The 15,499-nt window shown below is 44.2% G+C and overlaps 1 protein-coding gene across 1 annotated transcript; it reads right to left on the reverse strand.

Annotated features, from left to right (window-relative positions):
• Nucleotides 1-7,132: 7,132 nt before the first annotated feature.
• On the reverse strand, nt 7,133-15,354 carry LLPH (LLP homolog, long-term synaptic facilitation factor). The gene is made up of 3 exons (XM_068114294.2): nt 15,299-15,354; nt 8,913-9,144; nt 7,133-7,561 (listed from the first exon to the last, which is right to left on the reverse strand). Exons 2-3 carry the CDS (start codon nt 9,139-9,141, stop codon nt 7,344-7,346), a joined length of 447 nt encoding a protein of 148 aa, XP_067970395.1. The 5' UTR covers nt 9,142-9,144; nt 15,299-15,354; the 3' UTR covers nt 7,133-7,343.
• Nucleotides 15,355-15,499: the final 145 nt, after the last annotated feature.

Raw genomic sequence — 15,499 nt, forward strand, 5'->3', positions numbered from 1 at the left:
AGTGTGCATACCCAGGCTAAACAGCGTAGAGGTGAGTGTGCATACCCAGGCTAGACAGCGTAGAGGTGAGTGTGCATACCCAGGCTAGACAGCATAGAGGTGAGTGTGTGTACCCAGGCTGGATAGCATAGAGGTGAGTGTGCATACCCAGGCTAAACAGCATAGAGGTGAGTGTGCATACCCAGGCTAGACAGCGTAGAGGTGAGTGTGCATACCCAGGCTAGACAGCATAGAGGTGAGTGTGTGTACCCAGGCTGGATAGCCTGGAGGGGAGTATGCATACCTTTCGGCGATCCTTTTCACAGATGATAATATGATTTTTATTTATTTATACAGAATCGAGGCTCGTGTAAGAGCTAACACATTGAACAGGAAAATATACACAGAGACATAAAACATACAATGAAGGGAGCGGGAGACAAGAGGGGGAGAGAGGGGAGCACACAAGCACAACAACAGCAGAGAACAAGGACGTCGGTAGATCTGTGGAAGGGGGAGGGCTGGGGGAGGAGGGAGGTGTACACGGTATAAAGCAAAGGAAAACTATAAGGAATTTCAGGAACGAAGTTGGAGATGGAAAGAGGTGGATTTGGGGTGTTTTAGCAGGGGTAGAAAAGATCAAGGTTTTGGATGGGGGAAGATAAGAGATGGTGGTGAACAACTGTTTTAAAGACCTGGAGAGAGGAGTGGGGTTGAAGAGAGTGAGGGAGTTTGTTCCAGAGGTGGGAGAAAAAAGGAATGAAAGAGTGAAGGTGACCAGAGAGTCTTGACTTTGGCAGTTTCACCATAAGAGGGTTGATGGCAGATCTTGTGCGACCTCTAGAAATATTTGGGGGACAGAGAACAGACAGAACTGGGGAAGCTCGGCCGGAGAGGAGTCGGTAGAAGACAGAAAGACCACCAACCTGCCTGTGGTGAGAGAGAGAAAGGCCCTTGGAGTTAGCTTCATCGCAGGAGATTCCAATGATTCTGAGTGCTTTGGTTCAACAGCGTGAAGCCGAGCTAGGTGTGAGGCAGGAGTTCTCCCCCCAGAGGGGAGAACAGTATTTAATTGAGCTGCAGATGAAAGCCTTGTATGTGGTGAGGAGCTCAGGTGTGCCAAGGAAGGACTTCGCATGACGGAGGATGCCCAGTCAGCGACTGGCTTTGGAGGCCAGCTTGGAAATGTGGTTTTCCCACGAAAGATCATGGCAGATAGTGAGACCCAAAAGCTTGAGTGACAGAACTTCTTGGAGAGGATTGTTCAGAAAGTTCATGGGAGGGTTCTCCAGAAGGTCTGTTCGAAGAGACATAGTGAAATTGTGAGATTTGTCAGGATTGAAAGACATTTTCCACTTGTTTGACCAGTCTGTGATTTTGTCCAGGTCTGCAGGGAGTGAGGAGGATGCAGACTGCTGATCTGAGGGATGAGGAATGGAGCGGCAGAGAGTGGAGTCATCAGCAAAGAGATATAGAGGATTTTCCAGAGAGTCGGAGAGATCATTAATGAAGACCAGAAATAGCACAGGGGGGGAACTCCAGCCTGAACAGGAAGGGGAGATGAGAGAAATCCATTCAGGGCCACACATTGACTTCGACCAGAGAGGAAGTCCGCCAGCCATGCGTGGAGATTTCCATGGATACCATAGGAGGAGAGTTTGGTGAGCAGAGCTGGGTGCCAGACCGTATCGAAGGCACGTGATATGTCAAGGGAGACAGCTCTGATTTCCTGTTTGGCATTGAGGGCCTCCATCAATTGTTGAGACCGCAGAAGCAGCATGTTCAGAGTAGAGTGACCTGGTCTGAATCCAAATTGATGATCGGAGATCAAGCCATTGGAGAAGAGGAAGGATTTGATATCCGAAGCAATGATGGATTCCATGACTTTGCTGATTATTGGGAGAAGGCTGATTGGTCTGTCGTTGCTGGGATCTGTTTTTGCACATTTTTTTGTGAAGCGGTAATGTTTGCTGATTTCCAAGCATATGGCAGATGACTTTGAGCAAAATAGGGGGCAAAGAGAACAGAGAGAGAGTGAGATGGAGCGGCAGAGCAGGATTGTTGGACCCGTGGGCTGATGCCGTCTGGTCCAGTTGCAGAATCAGAGTCGAGGTTTGACAGAAACTTCTCCACCTTGTCAGGAGAGGACACAGAGTCCAGGAGCAGCTGGGTTCGACTGGGTAAGTTGGGTACAGACAAATACAGAGTTGAGCCATTCGGCTTTGCCACGTGCAGTCAGCTGTGTAGCCGTTTGAGGTAAGGGAGGGGATGGAGGGGGAACAAACACCAGAAACAGATTTGACCAGACGCCACCAGGATTTGAAAGAGGGAGCCAGGTTTGAGAGTTCAGTCTTGAGAGTCGAGAGATAGTGCTTCCTGGCTCTCCTGTGGGTAGACACACTTGTTCCGGGATTTGTGAAAGGAAACGAGATTGCCTTCCGTTGGATTTGCCTTCCAAGAGGATAAGGCAAGTTGTTTCAGGACAACTGCCTCACCACAAGCTTCAGTGTCCCATGGACGGGAGAAAGGGCACGACAACTGAATACGAGATGGGATAAATGCGTGCATGAATTGAAAAGTTTTAAACATTTGATCCCACTGGTTACACTTTATTAATTATAATACTTGTAATTAAATCGGGTACATTTGGTCACGTTCATCAAATAATTTATGAAGTCGCACTCAATAAATAACTCTAGTATAACATAGCTGGTTCAACCGGAATGACTTCCTCGGCACAGAATAGTCGTTGGTTTGCCAATGCCTTCCCAATGGGAAATACAGCAGCAGGAATTTTGCCAGGAGTCGAGCACACGAAGATCGAATCTTTTGCTCAAAGCACCATATGGCATCTTTAATGGGCAGCAGATGGGACGGCCGGCTTAGCATCCCTCCAAAGCGGCTTCCTGGCCGTGGAACACACAAGGATGAAACTTTGTAGTCGAGCACTGTATTCCATCGGAAAATTGAACACAGAATGGCCAACTCGGAGGTGAGTACACGACCTGGAGGTGAGTACCTGACCTTTGAACTGTCCTGCAAGTCCATCAATTGGAGTTGTTTGAACGACGACAGGGGTCATCCTGGAAAGGGTAACAATCTCAGCGCATTTGAGAAGTTGTCTCTCTGATGGACCTTAAAGATGCCACGGTGTCTTTCTCGAAGAGTAGACCGATGTGTGGTGGAGCACTGCTTGAAATGCATATTGCTGCCACGCTCTCTGAAAGGTGGTTTGGGGGGGAGAGGGAGGGAGATGGTGTTTGGGGTCTGAGGGGGCACAAAATCATCAGAATAGCCACATTCTTGAATTGTTGCAACCAGCAACCACGTACTGGACAAAAAAAGAGGGGGTGGTAGCAGGAGGGGATAACAGCAGTAAAAAGAAGTTGAATTTAAACCTTGGCCTGTCCTTTGGATTAAATCCTGGCAAAAATATTGAACAGCTGCGTTGCCTTTTACAAAACAAACAAGAAAAAGAGCAATCAGAGATTGCAAACCCTCGCCAGGATGTATTTTCAGTGTTTTATAAGGCTTTTGTGTTAAAACAAATATGGCGGCCGAACCACGTGATCGACGACGTCATCATTTTTTTTCCTAAACTAATTTATTCCTAGATTATGCTCAATAAATTTCGTACTTGTCGAATTATGACGTCATAATGGAGGCATCTATGACATTACCATATTTTATTCCCCATGGAGAGTTCTTTACATTGAGCCACGTCTCAATTTTTTCTATTCAGCGCTTTCGGAGATATAGAGGTGCAAAGTTTCTTGATTTTCCAAGATGGCGGCCGAACCACGTGACCTATGACGTCATAATTATCATTGAATGTTTTTTACAGGTGCAGTTGCACCTATGGTGAAAATTTCCTGTCAATCGGACCAACGGTTGTAGAGAAAATCATATTTAGTATGTGCGGACAAACAGACAGACGTGACCGATGCACGTGACCGATGTTCTCCATCTGGACAAACAAACAAACGGACTCAAATGCAATACCCTCTCCTCTGGCGAGGATAAGTCGAACGGCACTCAGTAGAGAGCATACCTCCCCCTGGTTGGCCACATCTCTCAATGGTGAAGAATCACTTGAAAAATTAAATAATTTTCATATCCGAATCCTTATTCAGATCTTCACCAAAATCGAATAGATTCTTCTTTGTCAGACACACAACCTGTCCACCAAGTTTCCTCCAAATCCATCCATAACTTTTCGAGATATCCCGCAATGTATAGTTTTTGGCCCTATCTCCCATTGGTGAAGAATCACTTAAAAAATTAAATAATCTTCATATCCGAATCCATATTCAGATCTTCACCAAAATCGAATCTATTTGTCCTTGTCAGACACCAAACCGGTCCACCAAGTTTCGTCCAAACCCGTCCACAACTTTTTTGAGATATCTTGCTCACAGACAAAGGTGAAAACATAACCGCACTCCACCTTCGGTGACGGAGGTAACAAGAACTCCAGGAGACTTTGGTGATAGTTTTACATGAATTGCAGCAGCATTATTCTTATTCACCCTCCTCTTTTATTATGTTTTATTTTTACTAGTTTTTAAAGCACGTGGAGGATAAAGACGAGGTCATTGCTGGATGATGAACAAATAATTTGTAAATAATTACAATTATTGTAATCATGAATGACGTTCGTTTTTGTCCCAATCTCCCAATGGTGAAGAATCACTTCTTCAGGTCCCCCCCCCTTCCCATGCTTCCTCCCCCCGGGCCCTCTCCCTTCCACACATCTCCCTGCTCTCGGATGTTGTGTTTGTGTGCTTCCCCTTCTCTCCCCATCTTGTCTTCCGCTCCCTCTTTTTGGGTATTTTGTTTGTCTGGTTGATTTGTTTGTGAAGTAAATGTTAGCTCTTTCACGAGCCTCGATTCAGTATACAAAAAAAACGTAAAAAATTCTTGTAGCCGGATCCGAATCTTCCCCAAAATCTAATCATTTCGTCCTCGTCACATACGCTACCTCTCTGCCAAATTTCGTCCGAATCCGTCCACAACTTTTTTGAGATAGTTTGTTCACAAACAAACAAACAGACAACCAGACAGGGGTGAAAACATAACCTTCATCCACCTTTGGTGGCGGAGGTAACTTTACGTGGCAAAAAATCGGCTTATCAAACTTGTAGAGATTGAAACAAGTGTTCACTGGACACACACGTACACGCAGCCACACTCACTTGGTGTAAAATGCACACGCACGTGGTTCCGCGGACAGATTCCGCCGTGGACAACTCGGCCCTCACCATGTGCACGTTGGTTCCACATGCGATCCAGTCTGGCAAGCCAGGGAGAGATTGGAAGAGTGAGGCGGAGGTTCGGCGTTCCCAAAGGAAACACAGCTGGGCCCAGACTGAAAGTTATGTCAAACAGTCCGCGCACAACTTCTGCGATATCCACCTCAGCTCATTCCAAAGCATTCCAGCTCCCAGGTAAGACTGATAACGAGTGTCCCTAATCCGCCTTTTGTCCAACTAAACACATTTTCTTGACGTTATTGAATTTTTTTTTTCGAATGAATGACGTTTTCCTCATAACGACTTTAAAGCGTATCGACGTCATCACGCTGAACGCATTTACAAGTACAAACTACTCGTTTTTACAGTGGAGCAAAGAAAAACTTGCATTTCCTTCTGGAACGGCACCGCGGGCTGAGGAAAAGTAGACGAGCGAGTCAAGGACGAGGGAAAGATGAAGGTTACGATGAGACTGTTCCGTGTCCTTCAATTGCATTCCCCCCTGGAATGGATTTCCAAATTCATTCTCAGCATGCACAATCACTCATCTCTGGTGAGGATACCGACACAGAACTAGAGGAATTTTTAACCTTTGCTGCCCCTCCCCGTTCCCACTTCTCCATCTCGATCACTCAACTTTTGACCCACTCTTCCGTACTTGACAGGTTTCGGCCCAAATTCCATCTCTGTCCTTCACAGCAACTCCGGTAGCAGGGTGCGCACAGCTGCGCCGTAGTCGATCCACAACATTGTCCCCGACTGCATGTGACATCCTACGCCGTGCACACTCGACGTGTCGACAAGATCTTGAAGGAGTTTTAAATGGGGTTAAGATTATTCTGTGACGTACCAATCTCATCGTTTAACAAGACTTGACTGGATCTGGTTTTCTCGGTCACCAAAACTTTTAGTCAGGTTCATGGTTTTTTCGTTCAAAATTTTTGGAGATTAGCAAAACTATACATTTTTGGAATATTCAGAGCATGAGGAATCCAAAAAATAATGTTGGCATTTGCGTAGACACCTGCATGGCCGCCATTTTGGAATTTCAAAATGGCCGCCACAAAATATATAATTTGCGCTATCTCGGCTTCTAGTCAACCTAGAACCTCATTTAAATATGCGAATCCTATGTTTTCTGGGTCAGGAAAACCATTGGTGGGATCATTAGACTTCTAATCCTAACACTTGCTTCACTTTTAGGACTTTCCAGATGTTAGTGATACAAAAAACATTCCGCATATTCAGCATATTCCTGAACGGTATAGACCTAGTAGATCCTGTGTATGGGACTTATAGTTCAATCTGATACTAACAAGGCTGCTTTTTTGCTTTATAAACCCAAACCTATAACTTCAAAGGACTTGCAATATCATGTATTATGTAATACAGTTATATCACAAATATAAAGACAATGGTTTTCAATTACCTTTGTTTGTTGCTTTTCTATAATCCTGAGCACTATTTTGAGGCCTTTATTGGATTCCTTGACCCAGAAAACATAGGATTAGCATATTTAATTAAGTTTCTCGGTTGACTAGAAGCCGAGATCGCGCAAAATATGTATTTTATGGCGGCCATTTTCAAAATCCAAAATGGCGGCCATGCCGGTGTCTGTGCAAATGCCAACATTGATTTTCGGATTCTCCATGCTCTGGTGATTCCAAAAATGTACAGGTTTGCTAATCTCCCAAAATTTTGAACGAAATTATATTTGTTAACATGATGAACCTGACTATTTGCTGCTTCTCTCTGGGCACGGCCTTGGTCACGGCACCCAGGAAGGATGAAGCAATCCGAGCCCTCGGCCGGTGGAAACGGTGTAAAGGATCGAACCTGTTCACGATTATGCCACCTGGACCGGAAATGACCTTGCCCCATGGAAGGACTTAAACAAGGCAGGAGGTCAAAGCGATTTATTAACAAACTGTTTAAAGGAAACGAAGGAAGTTAACAAGGTCCTGTAAAACGATTCCTGATGACGAAGACAATGGCGAACGATGGGATAAAACATCATGAGAGGTACAGCGTGTGAGCACGGGCTTTTTTATTTATTTATTTATCATCGAGCGTTGCATAAGCAGCGAATGCTCGTCTCGTCTCGCTGTGCAACTACCACACGCCCTTCCGCACTGTTCCAAGGCGCTTCCGCTTGAGCCGTTTGCATTGCCTGGGATTCATCCAGATTGGATAGTGTCCGTTTTGGTCGAGCATGGTTTTGGGATTCCGTTTTTGGTATGACTCCATCTTCTCCACCTTGATTTTCTTTGTCTCGCGCTCCTGTGTCGCTTCCTCTGTCTGCATCGGCTGTGCGCCATCCAAACTTATTTCTGGAAGACAAAAATCCATATTGTATCCGTATAATAGTTTAAAAAACTGTTACAAATAGTATTGCCATTATAACATTTTTGTGCTCGCTTTTGAGCCATGTAGTCTGGGTTCGATTCCCGATACCACAATAAAATTATTGGGTAACCTGGGTATGTAGACTCACCTCTACGCTGTCTATCCTGGGTATGTAGACTCAGCTCTAGGCTGTCTAGCCTGGGTATGCAGACTCAGCTCTGGGCTGTCTAGCCTGGGTATGTAGACTCACCTCTAGGCTGTCTAGCCTGGGTATGTAGACTCACCTCTAGGCTGTCTAGCCTGGGTAAGCACACTCACCTCGAAGCTGTCTAGCCTGGGTATGCAGACTCAGCTCTGGGCTGTCTAGCCTGGGTATATAGACTCAGCTCTGGGCTGTCTAGCCTGGGTATGCAGACTCAGCTCTGGGCTGTCTAGCCTGGGTATATAGACTCAGCTCTGGGCTGTCTAGCCTGGGTATGCAGACTCAGCTCTGGGCTGTCTAGCCTGGGTATGCAGACTCACCTCTCGGCTGTCTAGCCTGGGTAGGCACACTCACCTTTCAGCTGTCTAGCCTGGGTAAGCACACTCACCTCTCGGCTGTCTAGCCTGGGTATGCAGACTCACTTAGAAGCTGTCTAGCCTGGGTTTGAATCTCGACCCAGCTGTATACTGCCATCCTGGTGCTTCGCAGGCAGGATGTTGCATCAATGAGCATGCCGTCCTCTGGAAATCCCAAGTTAGGCTTGAATTTAAAAGAAGCAAGTGATGCTGTGCCAATACGATGGCCAAGTCCTGGACTTCTGCCATACCCCAACCAGGAGAAGAGGAAATGGGCACCGCTGGGGCTCCTGCGCATAGAAATGACCATGTGGTGCCCGAATGATCGATCATGGGACACATCAGATCAAATACTAGTACGGCACTCGGTAGCACATAACTCTGCCAGGCCGATCCGTTTACGTTTTGTATTCCACTGATGAGCCGAAACTGCATCCAAAAGCTGCATCTTGTCACCTACTCAAACAATCCACCAAGTTTCGTCAGAATCTGTCATATCCTACACATAGTTTTTGGCCCTATTTCTCAATTATAAAGAATCGCTTTAAAAAAAAAAAAAAAAAAAACGTATCAGGATCTGGATCTTCAGCAAAATCTAATCAATTTGTCCTCGTCACACACCCAACCTGTCCACCAAGTTTCGTCCGAATCCGTCCAAAACTTTTTAAAATATCCTGCTCACAAATAAATAAATCAACGGGGGTGAGTGAGAACATAACCTCCATCCACCTTTAGTGTCAGAGGCAAAAATTATTTGATTAACTTGAGGATACGTACCTTGTGTCTCAATCACTCCTGAATCGATCGTGACCATTTCTTTGTCTCGTGGCTTTTTCTTGATCCATTTATTCTCCAGGCCTGTGAATCTGGCTATGTCCGAAAGGGCCGAGAATGCCGACAGCTTGCCGAGCGTGGCCTTCAGCCGGGAGAGCTCCCGCGGCGCATATCGTTTGCGCTTTGCTGCACGCATCTTCCTCTTCCACTTGCAATGAGCACCTTTGGCCATGACCTGCAAAGTATCGACAAATCAAAATATCTTTAACGTCCTGTGGAGAATATAGTAAATAAATAAATAAAACATTGAGGAGTAAGGAAAGAAAAATGACAGCAGATGATCCTCTGTACCCTGAACACTTCAAGGCCAAACATCTCAGCCAGCAACCGGTATTCAAGATATCTTACTCCAAAGCTTTCCAGCACTTCGATTTTAAAAAATAAATAATAAAAACACAGAAACTAGGAGTTACTTCCTGTTTCTTTCACTGACCAGACCTAGAATGTCAATAAAACCTTTCATCATGAATTGCATAAAAAAAGTCTTGCGTACCGTTTCAAAGTGCCAAATGTAACAGTATGTATGTTTTCCTTTGACAGCAGATATCAGTGGTTGGGTGGAGAAGAAGCGCAACAAACTACATCTGATCATAGCCAACGAGAGGCTTTAGAGCAATGTGTTGCATGGTGCGAGCGGATATTCAGACGCTGTGACAACTGACAAGCACCCACGATGAAAGGCACGACACGAAAGCGTATTCAGCCTCGCAGGTCGTGGCCAAAGGAAGAAAATATAGACAAAAGACAAAATAACAATTGGAGAAAAGAAGGAGACAGGACATGGAAAGACAAATGTTACGTGTTACCTCCCCAAACTCTGGTTAGGGTGCCCCTCAGTTTCTCGAGAGGGAGCACGGCAGAACGATTTGTTATTTTTGAGTGTTCCAATAAATCATAGTAAAACCACACCAATGCAATTGTGTAGAACAAAACAAGTAATTGTATTAAGAACTCTCACAGACACAATAGTAACTAACACTCAACGAAAGTACCATGAAAATACAATTTGCATCTCATGAACAAGACATATGATGGTACCATCATTCCCCAATACTCTCCAATCAATAAACTCACGATACGCCAAACGTGAGTGGAATGTAACAATCCCAAAGTCCATGCACGAATCCCCACGCTGGGTGAAGGTAAAAATCGTGCAGAACGGCAAGAACAACAGGCAGGTATCGGCGCGGCTGTGGATGAGGAGTTACGAGGTGAGAGGTCGGTATGGGAATCCCAACGACAAAACACGAAGCACCAGGTGGACCGCCTCCTCGAGGGAAAATGCTGGATTGGCCTGTAATGGAGGCGCTTGCTTTCCCGCCAACAATAATTATTCACGCTTGGTATCAAAACCTGAGATGCAGGTTTAATTGCAACCGCAATATGGGACAATGTCGCGGGCAATCCCTTTCACGGGAAGCCTCAATTCATTTGAGACCAATATCGAGGAAGTCCGCTCGCAGCCTCAATGTGACTCACGGCCGTCTCTTTTCCCCGCCGATTTTTCTCCTCCCCTCTTCCTGTTTATTTGCCGCATTTTTCTTTTCCCTCCACAAACATTTCTTTTTACCTTTTACTAAAGGTATCTCCATTTCACACAGAAATCTTAAAAACAATATTACCTGAAACTAAAAATCCTACAAGTATATTATAACAACAACGGCGGAAGTGACAAATCCGTAACACAAAGGAAATGCGTCAGGAAAAAAGGGCAATAAGGGCTCCGTCTGTCTGCCCATCATGCTATCTCCTCCTAAATGGATGGGCAGAAATTCACCAAACTTGGTAGTGGGCAGGATCAATAGATCGAATACCAAACAATGCCATTATGAGCACGTTTTTAAATTAAAGTTTGCAAACACAAATCATCTTTGATGGACGCATGGCTTGTTTTGACTTCCGGTTCATGCTCCAGGGGGTAGGGACTTGGTGTCACAGGGGTCAAAATGAGAAAAAGATTCAACTCAAAATTTGATATTGGGTCATTCCTGGTGGAACTTTATGTCATCTTTCAAATTTGATTGAGGTGGGAAGTGTTGGGATTTGCAACGGTGCGTTAGGGTTAGGTTAGGCCTCGCTCTAGTTACCCTGGCCAGAGGAGAGGGTATTGCATTTGAGTCTGTTTGTTACTTGTCGGAAAAGATTCCGGCAAGTATGTTGGTTGGTTGGTTTGTGTCTGTCTGTTTGTTTGTGTGCAGTACTACATCTACATCGTTGCACATAACATCACCATACTTTACACACATATTTGCCTTGCCCTGGAATAGACTGTGCCCAATTTTTAACTCTCTAGGCCCAAGGTCACTCAAAACGTGAAATCAGGGGGGGGGGGGGGGGGGTGGGGGTCGAGTTTTCATTTAAAATATGTTTCAAACCACGATAACTCTAAAAGTACAAGAGATATGCATACACTTACTGTTACTGACATATAGGAAGTCACATACGACATTTCATTGGGCACCATGACCTTTGGCCTTGAGTGACCTTGAAAGGTCAAACTCAAGGTCAAAAGTTGTATTTTTTACTAATAACTGTCAAACATTATCCGATTCCCTTCTAACCAACACCCCTGAAAGAAAAGTTCATTCCGGCAAGTCCTCGGTCTCTGACCGATTTCTAGTTTGTTTGTTTGTTTGTCCACTCAGAATAAATATGATTTTCTCTGCAACCGTTGGTCCGATTGACAGGAAATTTCCACCATAGGTGCAAGTCCACCTGTATAATGTTTTAATGATAATGATGATGTCATAGGTCACGTGGTACAGGCGCCATCCGAAAAAAAAACGAAAAACGTTTGCACCTCTATATTTTCAAAAGTGCCGCATAGAAAAAATCGAGACATTAGTCAGGTTCACTATGTTAACAAATATAATTTCGTTCAAAATTTTGGTAGATTAGCAAAACTATACATTTTTGGAATATTCAGAGCATGAGGAATCCAAAAATTAATGTTTACATTTGCGTAGACACCTTTGCGAAAATGACACTCAGGACAGTGATGAAGATAGTCAGGTTCACTATGTTAACAAATATAATTTCTTTCAAAATTTTGGGATTAGCAAACCTGTACATTTTTGGAATCTTCAGAGCATGGAGAATCTGAAAATCAATGTTGGCATTTGCACAGACACCTGCATGGCCGCCATTTTGGATTTTGAAAATGGCCGCCATAAAATACATATTTTGCGTGATCTCGGCTTGTAGTCAACCTAGAGACTTAATTAAATATGCTAATCCTATGTTTTCTGGGTCAAGGAGTCCAATAAAGGCCTCAAAATAGTGCTCAGGGTTATAGAAAAGCAAGAAACAAAGGTAATTGAAAACCATTGTCTTTATATTTGTGATATAACTGTATTACATAATACATGATATTGCAAGTCCTTTGAAGTTATAGGTTGTTATAGGAAGTTATAGGTAGTATCAGATTGAACTATAAGTCCTATACACAGGATCTACGAGGTCTATACCGTTCAGGAATATGCTTTTACAGATCTTCATCACTGTCCTGAGTGTCATTTTCGCAAAGGTGTCTACGCAAATGTAAACATTAATGTTTGGATTCCTCATGCTCTGAATATTCCAAAAATGTATAGTTTTGCTAATCTACCAAAATTTTGAACGAAAAAACATAGTGAACCTGACTACATGGCTCATTGTAAAGAACTCTCCATGTGGAATAACATCTGTTAATGATGACGTCACAGATGCCTCCATGATGATGTCATAATTCGAGAAGTACAAAACTTCATCCGATCAAGATGAAATTTCTTGAGCATCATCTAGGGATAAATTGGACAAAAATAATAATAATAATGATGACGTCATCGGTCACGTGGTTCGGCCGCCATATTTGTTTTAACACAAAAGCCTTAAAAACGACTGAAACACGTTCTGGCGAGGGTCTGCGATCTCTGATTTTTTTTTTTTTTTTTTTTTGTATACTGAATCGAGGCTCGTGAAAGAGCTAAAAATACGATTCCTTCGTAAATTCAATTTATTGCGATTGCTCTTTCTTGTTTAAATATTGCATTCTTGGATTTATCATAAGAAATGACAAACACAATGAGACACCCGACCTTGATAAACTCAAATGAAGCATGTACTACATGATGTGAGTGCACCATCTTCGTCTGGGTTTGATCTCCTACCAGACTATAAAATGTTGGATTGGTGCTTCACAGGAAGGGATTTGGATAACAAAGTGCATCGTCCCCGGATGGACGTTAAACTGCGTCCAGCCTGTCCGGCATTAGTTGGTGAACTTTAAAGATCCCACTGTGTCCTTCACCAGGGGTAGGCAAGTTATCGCCGGCACCCTCAACAAATTACAAACTCCTGGCCGAATCACCGTCAGTCGAACATCAGCCATTGCCAATCCGTTTATTAAATATTTGGCCAAAATTTTTACTTCCTAGAAATACCCCTCGTAATTACAGGTGAGTGTCAAACAGGTAGAGGTGGTAGTAGTCGTCGTTTCTTACAAGGAATGTAAACGCAGGACAATAACCTAGCTCCTCCATGAGCCTTGACTCCTCCATGAGTAATTATAAAAATGTTAGTGGTGCATTAACTGTAAAAAGTAAGACAAAGCCAAATAAAATTTAGAGAACATGATGATATCTCACCTGATGTGGTACCTACTCCATGTTAGCGCGTTGGTCCTGCCAAGGTAGTTTCTTGGCCTGAGCCATGCTGGGAGGTTCACTATCCCTCTCCCAGCAGTAATTAGGATAGGAATTTGTAATTTGTTTAGTGTGCTGGCAATAACTCGCCTACTCTAAGCGAAGGACACCATGGGATGTTTAACGACCACCGACGAATACAAGCAGACGAGACTTAGGGTGGTAGTAGTGGTGCTCCAAGTAGTGGTAGTAGTAGTAGTAGTACTAGTAGCGGTAGTAGTAGTAGTAGTAGTGTTGGCAGTAGTAGTAGTTGAACATGTCTTTCAATCCTGACAAATCTCACACTCTCACTATGTCTCTCCGAAAAGACCGACTGGACAACCCTACAATCTACTTTCTCAACAATCCTCTTCAAGAAGTTCTGTCAGTCAAGCTTTTGGGTCTCACCATCTGCCATGCCAGTCGCCGACTGGGCATTCAAAGTCAGTCGCCGACTGGGCATCCTCCGTCGTGCGCAGTCCTTCCTTGGCCCACCTGAGCTCCTCACCACATACAAGGCTTTCATCCGCAGCTCAATGGAATACTGCTCTCCCCTCTGGGCTGGTGCTCCTGCCTCACACCTAGCTCGTCTTCATGCTGTAGAAACCAAAGCATTCAGAATCATTGGAATCTCCCGCGATGAAGTTAACTCCGAGGGCCTTTCACTGACTCACTCACCGCAGGCAGGTTGGTGGTCTTTTTGTCTTCTACCGACTCCTCTCCGGCCTTGCTCCCCCAGCTCTCTCTGTGCTCTGAACACCAAATATTCCTACAGGTCGCACAAGATCTGCCAGCAACCCTCTGATGGTTAAACTGCCAAAATCTAGGCTCTCTGCTCACCTTCACTCTTTCATTCCTCTTTACTCCCGCCTCTGGAACAAACTGCCTCAGTCTCTTCAATTCCTCTCCTGCCTCCAGGTATTCAAAACAGCTGTTCACCACCATCTCTAATCTTCCCCCATCCAAAACCTTGATCCTCTCTACCCCCATTAATTCACCCCCGATCCACATTTTTGAATTACCGACTTCTGTCGTGGAAGTCCTAGCAGTGTCCATGTGTTTTTTTTACCTCTCCCACCCCCCTCCTCCCCTCCCCTCCCTTCCCACGCCTCCTCCCCCCCAAGCTCTCTCCCTCCCACAGATCTCCCGATGTCCCTGCTCTCCATCTTGTTCTCCCGCTCCCTTTATCATATGTTTTATGTGTCAGTTTGTCTTTTTGTGATCAATGTTATAGTTCTTACTAGTTCTTACATGAGCCTCGTTATTAGTTCTTACATGAGCCTCGACCTTCTATTAAAATAAAAATGTAAAAAAAAAAAGAAACCGAGGATAGACGGTTCAGAGGCGAATGTGTGTACCTCGAGGATATCCCGCCAGCCATTACTCATTAGCGAATATATCATTATATGTCTGAAGATAAAAGTTAAATTGTGAACTTCGTGACCGAAGGTGATTTTAAAGCGGCCTCGAAGTCGAACTACTCGAATCGGCCTGAAAAGCCACACGTCATATTTAACCGTTCGCTACCTGGAATACACAACAATCAGCTACGTGAAGGTAGTTGTACACGCACAAAGTCGCTATGCATAATTCAAAGTGCCGATGATGATTTACAGAAATCTTATAACTACAATATAGTGCAGAACATAGACAAGCCGAAAAACCCACGTGCAACGATCCCACAGGCGGAAGTGACGTATGATTGATACGCCAGGACTCGAGTCGCATTAATTTGGTTCCTGAAGAATAAAAGGAAAGCTCTTTATTTCTCCAACCATTTATTTAACAAATCTATCGTCTTGCTCAAAAAAGGAACTGTATAGGTATGAATACTATATTTATGAAGTTTTAAACAAGTTGTTTCTTATC

Source organism: Myxine glutinosa, chromosome 4, assembly GCF_964187855.1.
Source record: "Myxine glutinosa chromosome 4, kmMyxGlut1.1, whole genome shotgun sequence".
Lineage (NCBI taxonomy): Eukaryota > Metazoa > Chordata > Myxini > Myxiniformes > Myxinidae > Myxine > Myxine glutinosa.

Excerpts from the sequence above, each read along its gene's own strand:
- LLPH (XM_068114294.2), bottom strand. The coding sequence starts at position 9,141 with ATGGCCAAAGGTGCTCATTGCAAGTGGAAGAGGAAGATGCGTGCAGCA. Across the intron at positions 7,562-8,912 it reads AGGAGTGATTGAGACACAAG|AAATAAGTTTGGATGGCGCA; the intron begins GTACGTATCCTC and ends TTTGTCTTCCAG.